Source organism: Adiantum capillus-veneris, chromosome 25 (assembly GCF_014529385.1).
Source record: "Adiantum capillus-veneris isolate H3 chromosome 25, ASM1452938v2, whole genome shotgun sequence".
NCBI classification, from domain to species: Eukaryota; Viridiplantae; Streptophyta; class Polypodiopsida; order Polypodiales; family Pteridaceae; genus Adiantum; species Adiantum capillus-veneris.
This window is the reverse complement of record NC_140955.1, coordinates 145,099,457-145,109,842: the sequence shown is the minus strand read 5'-3', so window position 1 is coordinate 145,109,842 and position 10,386 is coordinate 145,099,457. Positions and strand designations below refer to the sequence as shown.

The 10,386-nt window shown below is 42.9% G+C and overlaps 1 protein-coding gene across 1 annotated transcript; it reads left to right on the top strand.

Annotated features, from left to right (window-relative positions):
* Nucleotides 1-2,893: 2,893 nt before the first annotated feature.
* Nucleotides 2,894-10,149, top strand: LOC147425803 (uncharacterized). The gene is made up of 3 exons (XM_086500118.1): nucleotides 2,894-3,130; nucleotides 3,205-3,442; nucleotides 9,950-10,149. Exons 1-3 carry the CDS (start codon nucleotides 2,918-2,920, stop codon nucleotides 10,147-10,149), a joined length of 651 nt encoding a protein of 216 aa, XP_086356244.1. The 5' UTR covers nucleotides 2,894-2,917.
* The last annotated feature ends 237 nt before the right edge of the window (nucleotides 10,150-10,386 follow it).

The window sequence follows — 10,386 nt, the reverse complement described above, 5'->3', positions numbered from 1 at the left end:
ACACATTGAGAGAGAAAGAAAGAGAAACTAAGGGAGCGTCGTAGGAAACTAATTAAAATTAAAAGACCTAAAGATCTAGCCGACGAGGAGTTGAACTGAAGACCTATTATTCAAGAGAGAAATGGCATAATCAATCTATCATACTTGGCATGGGTGATAGAAAGGTTATACCATTTATCTCTTTTTATTGGCACACACATCCACACACGCGCACACACACAGGAAGAAGAGAGTTATAACGTCGTAGGAAACTATTTTAAAAGACGTTAAAGATTAGGTTATATGTAGACTTACATTAAATTAGATTTAGGTTTATTTTTAACTAGATTTACATTTATTTAAGCTAGATTTAGATTTATGTTATATTAGATTAGATGCGGGTCTCCATAGACTGCGATGCCTGCATGAAGCGGGTGAAGAAAGCCCTCAATGGAATATAGGGTATTGCTGCCTTCACTCATAGTGGGCTCCGTCGATCCAAAAGTACTGGTGAAATGTCTTCAGAAGATAGGGAAGAAGGTGGATCTTCAGGGCGGCAAGAGTCACTACATCCCCGACACAATGACCATCTAGACAACCTCTAGTCATTAGACTTACGTTAAATTAGATTTAGCTTTATTTTTAGTTAGATTTACGTTTATTTAGATTTACGCTTATTTACGTTAGATCGAGTCCACGCAAGAATTACTTACGGTTTAGGGTTTAGAGTTAGACGAACAGTGAAAAGATCTACTGTGAAAAGATGTTAAGATGAAGTGAAGTGCTACAGCTAGAGAAGAGGCAAAGGGATTTTGTCCACTACATGCAGTATCATGCAGACGTGGGTGTCTAGATTTCTTGTACCCACAAATATAGGTATTGACCAATAAAGACGAGATTATAACCCGGTGGTTCTGATCTCCGTGCACCTCTAGACCGAGGTGTGCGGGGATTGGACATGACTAGAGAATGTGAGGTAAAGAGAGAGAGAGAGAGAGAGAGAGAGAGAGAGAGAGAGAGAGAGAGAGATAAGATGAAGAATGCCAATAGAATATTAAATTTGTTGTCTAGGTTATAAGTTTTTTATCCTCATTATGAGTAGCGACGAGGATGTGGGACCGTCCAACCGAAACACCTATCTCTCAACGAGGGTCTTATGTCCTTGTAATCAATGCAAGCATGCTGTGCGACGGACAAGACGTGTTTCTTTGCAGCACGTTCGTGAATTTGGCGAGTTCGATCCATCTATTATAGATCGAGTTGTTGCCAATTATAACTCGTCGGACTCTGACGCTGGCCAACAAGCAGCAATCTTGCAACCCAATAGACGTATTCGCAGGCGCTTTGGTCAAGCAGCATATGTGAGGCCACAAGATGTAGCCTCTGACAGCTCGGGGGATGATCATGCAGAGCACATTCCCAACGAGGCAATGTTTGAGCCCGAGATTGATGAAATGATCGAGACGATCATGGATTCAGAAAGGCTTATCTATGATGATATGAAAAGTGAAGCCGATACATCATTGTATAATGGAGCACGTATGTCTAGATTGAAAGCACTCCTGGTTCTTCTCAACATGCAGGCAAAGTTTGGATGGAGTGACACTAGCGTCACAGCGCTTTTCAGGTGATCTATTACAATTAGTTTACTTTAATAGAACTCATGGTGTATAATGATCTGATAGATTTTTACACGACTGTATCATATTTTTATGTTGTGTAGATTGCTGAAAGAGCACATTCTACCAGCTGACAATGTGATGCCAGATTCCCGAGATGAAGCAAGAAAGATTTTGCGAAACTTGGGGATGGATTACAATTCTATCCACGCTTGTCCTAATGACTGCATTCTTTTCAGAGGGGAATACACAGACATGGAGAAGTGTCCGAAATGTGATTCCGAAAGATATCGAGTAGATCTCCACGGGACAAAAATTCCACAAAAGGTTTTGCGACATTTTCCTTTGCTTCCTCGCATCAAGCATTTCTTCGAATGTAAGTCCATGGCCGCCCTAGCATCATGGCATGAGGAGAATAAATCTTCGGATGGTGTGCTACGAATTCCTGCAGATTGCGCAGCCTGGAAACATATAGATGGAACATGGTCGGATTTTGCCAGGGAAGCTCGAAATTTGCGCTTAGGCCTGGCTATGGATGGCGTAAATCCATTTGGTCAAAGATCAACATCTTACAGTGTATGGCCCGTTGTCATCGTCAACTACAACATTCCCCCGTGGTTGACTACGAAGAAGGGGCACCTATGGCTAAGCTTGATTGTGCCAGGGCGATATAAAGTGGGGAATATGGATGTGTATCTTCGTCCACTATTGGAAGAGCTACAACAATTGTGGATTGGCATAGAGGTGGTGGATATGAGCCGACACACAGGACGACGGAATGCTTTGATCAGAGGTATTCTAATGTGGACCATGCATGACTATCCCGGGCTAACAGAATGCTCAGGTGATCTATTGACACTCCTCTCTCAGACACTGTAAATCTTGTTTTTCCCCATAGTTGATCTATTATCATGTGTATACATGCAGGGCTTCAAACAAGCGGATACAGAGCATGTGTCACATGTGGACCTAGACTGAATGCACGTAGGGCACCCTCACTGAAGAAGCAAATCTACGAAGGTCATCAAGCGTATCTTCCGGAGAATCATGTGTTACGCGACGGCTTTTTGGGAAGAGAGCCACCAAGGATGTCTGCACAAGCATGGTTAGAGCAGAAGGAGATGTGCGATGACGGATTGCCTCCAGGGATGAAGAGACTATCTCTATGGTACGAGTTACCATACTGGCCTCGACTCGTGATCAATCACTTGCTCGATCCAATGCACATATTCAAGAATGTGGGTAATCTACTATGGGACCATTTGACCGGCAAGAAAGATACTTTGGGAGCCAGAGTTGACCTTAGAAATGTGGATCGTATGGAGCAATATTGGCCGCAAACAGCGTCTGATGGATCGATAAAACTTCCTAAAGCACCATGGATTTTCACAGGAGCCCAAGAACGCAAAGTAAAAGAGGCCATTCGATCTTTGCGGACCCCCACTGGCGTAATGCACTCGCTCCGAACGTGTTTTACTAAAGAAGGAAAGCTTACCGGTTTGAAGTCACACGATTGGCATAAAATGTGTCAGGTACGTTCATAGTGGACTTTAATATCATTGCATAAAATGTGGACTTTAATATCATTGCTGCACATACTTTACAGTTTATTTTACCGGTTGCCATTGAGGGATGTTTGTCTCTCGACATCCGTAACACAATCTACAAACTTGCAAAGCTGGTGCAATGGATCTCACAAAAGGAGATCGACGTAGACTCCATACCATTCGCCAAACTAAATGCTGCGGAGCTTGTGTGCATGTTTGAGAAACATTTTCCTACTACAATGCTAACCATTCAGGTGCATCTTCTTATTCACATAGTTGATGAGGTGGAAATAGCTGGCACAGTTCATTCCAGATGGATGTTCTTCTTAGAGCGTTTCATGAAAACGCTTAAGGGATATGTGCGTCAAAAGGCACGTCCGGAGGGTAGCATGGCAGAAGGTTGGTTGGTATCAGAGTCCCTAGTGTACATTGGAGAGTGGTTAGACGGATTTGATAAATCCCGGGATACGCTATGGCGAACCATAGATGATGAGCGCATATCTGGGATTGTCATGTGCAATCTCGGTGTTGAGAAGAAGATGACGGAAGATCTAGAGGCTAAAATCAACCGATTTTGCATGCTTCACAATCCAGTGATGCAAAAGTGGATTTCACAATATGAGGATGCAAAGCAAGAGCGACAAAGGGCACGAATCGAGTGGAGACGGGGAAGACGACCACCGATGCACTATCCAGCGGTTCTGGAGAGCCTACCAACCTTCATGAGCTTAAGATGGTTGCACAACCAATTGAAAAGCGCACAACAATGCGGTGACGAAGTGACTGAAGAAGAGTGGGAGTACTCTTGGGGTTGCGCGACCAAGGTAAGTTTGCAATGTACGACTAGCAAGTGACTTTATTTATAAACGTTTGAACGGCCACTCATAATCTTTGTTCGTTGTAGTATAAGTCATACACAGCAGCATGGTGTAAAGGTCGACATTTTAGGGTGGAACGAATCGACAAAAAGCGTTTTACTCAAGATTGTGGAATCATGGCAAAATTTGAACAGTCTAGTCGACGACGTTCCTCTGATGCAGATCCCGTGGTGGCGGAACTCACTTACTTCGGCACGCTGCAAGAGATTTTGAGGATCGATTACAGAGGATTTTTTGTCGACTTGTTCGACGTGCAATGGTTCAAGATAATCATGGAGGGTCGAAACGCTACTGTGCGTAGAGGAGAGTCTGGTTTTCTTGAGGTGGATTCTACTAAGAAATGGACTGACCTAAGAGACACTTTCGTACTACCCGAGCATTGTGAACAAGTAAGTATATAAATAGTTAACATCCCCCTTTTACAAGTTATGTGCTTGAAAGCTCTCATGTAAGTTATGTGGCTCTGGCAGGTAGTATTTCATCCTACAAAGTCTACATCAAACTGGTGGTACGTCATAGAGGTAGCCCCTCGTAGTGCAAGGACGTATGAAGGCTACCATGTGCCAATCACAACGACATCAATGGAGGAGATCAGAGAAGATGCTCAATCAGAAGCCGCTGCGGTGGTGCCAGACGAGCATCAAGATGCTACTGCTCTATATGGGGTGCATGCAGAGGAGCTACAAAATGAAACAGAGGATATGTGTTTAAACGGAGAGCTCTATATAGATATAGGAAGTTATGCTGAGTTATGCGAGGATGAGAGAGAGATCTCTTAAAGCCACAAATATTGTATTTGAACAATTTTGCTCCGTGCTGTAAAAGCTCTAGCTCTTTTGATTGAAAATTCTGAGTTTTCGACTTGCCTCTTCTACCACTCGATTCATTGCGTCATTGTATTTATATGCGTCATTACGTCATTGTATTTAATGGTATTTGCGTCATTGTCTACTCTATTCATTCAATATTAAGTTTAAATATTCGTGTGTTTAATGCAGGTATGGATGATGAGGAGTTTCTTTCTTCTTTGTCACCGCAGCAGAGACAGTGGTACGTGGAGCGTCATCGCTCTGGCGCATCATCGCGCGTTCCTACACCATCCGCATCTCCCTCTCTTTCGGAGCATTCGGCGCGCTCCGAAGCTTCGGCGTCGACGAGACGAGCGTCACACTCTTCTAGACACCGGCGCTCTAGTGGTGGCGGTGGCGGTTGTTGTGGGGATTCCGCCACCGATGCCTCCACACCGCCTCGTGTTCGACGAGGCTCTTTACCCTCCCCTTCTTTGCCCGCCCCCACACCAGCCACAGCATCGCCGTCTACGCCAGGTTTTGCACGGCTGACTGTTCCTAGAAGCTACACACCTCTACCTACTCCGCCAGGAGCCACCCCACTCGACACTCCTCGCTTCGGGGCCCAGACGCCGGTGGAGACACCTGACGTCCGTACCCCCATCGACACGCCGCTAGAGACCCCTGCCGGGACACCCAGGTTCACGCGTCACCGGCCAGAGGGCTTGCCTTACTCCGTCGACATCAGCGGCGGCATCATCATGGATGATGACGGCAAGAAGGTGATCTCGCGCATGCGTGGTCTTTGCTCTCAGCTGTTTAGACACTATATACTAAACAAATGGAGTGAAGTACCAAGTGATTTAAAAAACAGAGTCATCAGCATACTTCATGATGAGTTTCCCGTTCCAACACGGGATCAGCGCTTCAATGAAGACCTGATGAAGATTCGAATGCGCGAATACTGCAAACACAAGCGTTCCGAAGTGCAAAAAGCAATCAAGAATGGGTGGAATAGGCCAGATTGGCTGGCCAAAGAAGATTGGAAGAATGCGAAGAAAGCAGCGCGCGAGAATCCCGACAAGTGGAAGCAACAAAAAGATGCAGCCAGAGCGCGAGTAGAGGCAGGGAGCTCGCACCACTTGGGGAGCGGTGGATGGGCATCATTTGAGGCCGATTTTGTAAGTCTTTTCACATTGCTCTTTATGCATGTTCGATAGTTTAGGGTTTATGAGTTTTTTAGTTCTAACATAATGAAATCTTTGTATGTTTTGACAGTGGTCGATGACAGGACGTGATCCCACACCGTACGAGCGCGAGTACGCACGCAGGAAGGGCTTAAACGCCCTGATGGACATTCTCAGTTCTCGCAGCGGCATGGTTAGTATTACGGTTTACTCTTTTTTATTTTTTGTATTGTTTTATAAATGTCGTTATATGTTTATACTTACTGAAAACTGTCTTATTGTCTTTTTTTGCAGAATCCGACAGATACGCCGCTTGGACGCGATGAGACGTCTGATTAGACGACGTCAGTTTAGCCGTAGCTAGATAGCATTAGTTTAGGGTTTCTCATAGCTTATGTATCATGAGACGGATTTTATACGTCTTTTTGAACCATGTATATTATTACATTTGTCACCGCAATTCCTTTTGCCAATCAATTCTTTATGCCTATGATGTTGTACAATTGTCATTATTACATTTGCCAATCAATTCAGTTTGTCTATGATGTGTACAATTGTCAATTTTGCAAACAATGCGTCTTGTGGGTGACTATTTTGGGTCTATTATTTACCTTTGCACTTTTTTTAAAAAGTGAATCAAGTACAATATGGTTGATGGGTGGCAGGGCATTCAATGCCCTGCCACCAAAAAAATATTCTCTCAGGCGTCGCTATAAGCGTCGCTATTTATGGCTCTGTAGCGTCGCTATATGCGTCGCTATACTCTTCTGTGAGAGCGTCGCTATAAGCGTCGCTATAAGCGTCGCTATATAGCGACGCCTATATCGACGCCTATAGCGACGCCTATAGCGACGCATATAGCGACGCTCTCGTAGCGACGCTTTTAGCGACGCTTATAGCGACGCCGGGGGTTATAAAAACCCAGTGTATTTCCGTCGCTAAGAGCGTCACAAGAGCACATAACCTCTTGTAGTGGTCAGCATTCGACTTTGTGCACACGAAAAAGCGAAACAGATTTCATACTAAACGGGCTGTTGATTTGGTGTATGTTTTTTGCAATATGAGACTTATTTATAAGCCTCAAAACATTGCAACTAGAGCCGCTCAAAAGCAATATGGAGTCTTCCAAACGCATGAAGCTATTTCTGCAGAAGTTGATGATGAAGATGATATGGAATGGGAGATAGTTTCAAAATGCTCAGATATGGACGAAGTAGATGATATGGTTGCAGTTTTTGAAGATGGAGATGATTTGTGAGAGTACCATTGTAATATTTAACAAGTTTTTGCATATGATGAAAGAAAGTGGTATCTCGTTGTCGTTCACATCAAAACCTCTCTTTCTCTCTCTCATACGCACATATTTACTCACACACAAATATAAATTTTTGACAATGTCTTGTCAAATAGCAATTACATAAAGTCGATGTAGGTTTGAAATTACAACAAGGTTCTGGGAAATTACTCAATCGAAAAGAGTTTGATATAATTTTGAGATTACAAAAAGCTTGTGAGTGACTTATGAGTTTGATAGATTTGCTATAAGCTGGTCTATGGTAAAATCTGTAATTCCTAGCTCTTTCTAACTTTTCCTTGCTCTTGAACTCCGTGTAAAGCTGTTGCACAAGATGTATGCGCTCACCTATGTTTGGCAAGGAAGTAATTGCAGGATTTTTCAGTTCTTGAAAGGTTTTCATGATCTGTCCAATGGTTTGTTTGACAATGTTTACTAAAGCACCTGATGTCAAGAGGGCTATGTCAAAAATAACTGGTGCAAACTTTGCCTGGAGCTGCTCAAACACAGACTTGGTTAGAGTCTCTGTAAGTTGATAAAAATGCTCCGGAGCGACAGGGTTTAAACAACGCCTAATCTCTGCCTCTGACGAGTAATGGAAGTGTCTCACAATCACTTCAGAGACGAACTTTCGTTGATGTTTCGCTAGCTTCCTGTCTACCATATCTGTATGACAAAATTATAAATTAAGAATCTTACGAAATGATTGTACACCATAGTAACATAGTTATTATATAATGAGTGTTAACCCTATATATATATATTAAATGATGATTCAAATCTATTAAACAATACTAAATTATTGCAAATTAAAGAGAAAATCTTATGATTACAAACCACATTGTGCGAATCGACCATGAAAATTAATTTAGAGAGAGAGAGAGAGAGAGAGAGAGAGGCCAGGAGTGTGAGATGCTCTCAGCACAAGAACTGGACCCTACTATGTGCAGAAGTGTGAGATGATGAAAGAAATTACATCTAAAGGGTTGGAAAATCGTATATGTAAACAGCTCAGCTAGTGTGAGATATTCTCAGCACAAGTCCTGGATGTTGTTGTAAAATAGATTGATAGTTTTTATCAATCTAATCCCTGATAAAGTGTGTGGAACTCACAACACAACTATCAGCGGATAAATTAACAATTGCAGATGTAAGTTACCTATCGTATGTGTTTACGTCCAAAACAACACCAAGTCATTTAATGATGAAAAATGATGTTCTTTTGGAATATGAAACACACGAGTAACCAATATGTCACATTAAGATGAAGAGGGCATGAAAATATGCATCTCTTCACTCTTAATATAACGAGTGGTAACGCTTGTGTTTCTATGTAACACATATGACAGAAAAAATTAATCTAAAAATGTAAATTTCATAAGCTATTTCTAATGGAGTGTGTGACACGCACAACACAACCATCAGCAAACAGCTCAACAATCTCAAATGTAAATCAATTGTTGTATATATCTACATTCAGAGTAACACCAAGTCATCTGTTGATGAACAATGATGTTACTACAGAAATAGAAGCACAAAAATAACGAAAGTCGTATTAAGATGAAGAGGGCATAAAGTATGCATCTCTACACTCTTAAAATGACGAACGTTAATTTTTGTGCTTCTATGTAGAATAATCAATAATGATTTACTTTAAGATTGTAAATTTTATAGGCCACTCTGAAGTGAGAGGTGTAGCATCATGCCTACTACACTCCACGAGTCGACCTCTAATCCTAACTCATCTCTATGGTGAGGGATATACTACTACACCATACGAGTGAGAATCTAAATTTACCCTAAGCCTTCCCTGGAGTGAGTTATATAACTACACACCACGGGAAAGGAAACTATATTCTATACACCTCTAGAGTGAGCCATATGGCTACACACCACGAAGTGGCCTACGACCTGCAAGCCAACTTTGTGGTGAGAGCCGAAACTACTGCACCACACAAGTCTGGCACAACACAAAAAAAAAGTTAATATTTATTGAAAATTTAAAAAATATACATGAAAACCGCTGTAAATCGAAGACACTGTCTCTATCTAGCAAACTCTCAGAAGCTCCAAGCTCTCCAAACTCCAAGAAAGTCCACAATGCTTTTCGATCGAATACGGTGACGATTGTATATATATACTTTTTTTCGATCGATATATTTTTCGATCGAAAAATATATCGATCGAAAAATGTTTTATACGGCTATTCGGTAATTATTCGGAAATACGGCGTATATTGATGTTTTATACGTATAATTTTTGTTATACGGGCGTATAAATGCAATGCAGGTTCAGATGCGATGTGGTTTTAAAACCAAAAGCCTACAAAAACTGAAAATGACCATATGTACACCAAAATATTAAACCCAAATCAAGAGCTCATCTTGGGCTGACTCCGAATCTTTCCTATACGGGGAGATCCCATGCATCAGTAGACAGCAGTGCTCGATGATCAGTTGTCTTGTGAGCTCGCTGCCCCAATCAGTTAACTCCTTAGCTAGTCGTGCATTCAACTCCACTGCAAACATCACCCTCTTGCATTTATTGGAGCCATCAGAGCTCGTCTCCCCCTTATGCCTTTTCTCTCTCCTTTCTCGGCTTCTGTAGCCTGCTCTCCAACTCTCTCTGAGCTCCTCTACGTCCCTATTGAACCTCAGATCCCACCCTTCTGATCACGCCCAAGGCATGCTCAGCGTGCTTTCCCAGCAGCATCTCCTCCACCTGCTATACCTTGTTGGCCTTGATGTCCTCGTCATGGCAAACACCACCCTTAGATAGCGATTCTGATCTCTCTCCAAGCTCCTCTGAGCGGGCCCTCTCTGGAAATCGGCTGCCCCTTGTGATCGATGGTCTCTAGCTAACCCCCCTGAAGCCGTCTCTTGTTTTCTTCAAAGCGTGCCCCCTCAGTTTGCTTGCCTTACAGAAGGAAGCACCTGCAGTACGGCCCCCCCTTTTTTTTCTCACTGGCGAGCCTTGCACTCGACCTTATCGCCCTGCTTGACCTGGCCACCCCTCCTCAGAGAGCGCCCCCCTTCACTTTCTCCATTCCTACCCATTTGCAGCTCATCCCCGTCATCATTGCAGACCCCTTTTC

What these genes read in the sequence shown, in the direction of transcription:
- LOC147425803 (XM_086500118.1), top strand. Translation starts at nt 2,918, where the DNA reads ATGGAGCAATATTGGCCGCAAACAGCGTCTGATGGATCGATAAAACTT. An exon ending in ATTGGCATAAAATGTGTCAG is followed by an intron (nt 3,131 to 3,204) that starts GTACGTTCATAG and finishes CATACTTTACAG; the next exon opens with TTTATTTTACCGGTTGCCAT. An exon ending in TGATGAGGTGGAAATAGCTG is followed by an intron (nt 3,443 to 9,949) that starts GCACAGTTCATT and finishes ATTGAACCTCAG; the next exon opens with ATCCCACCCTTCTGATCACG.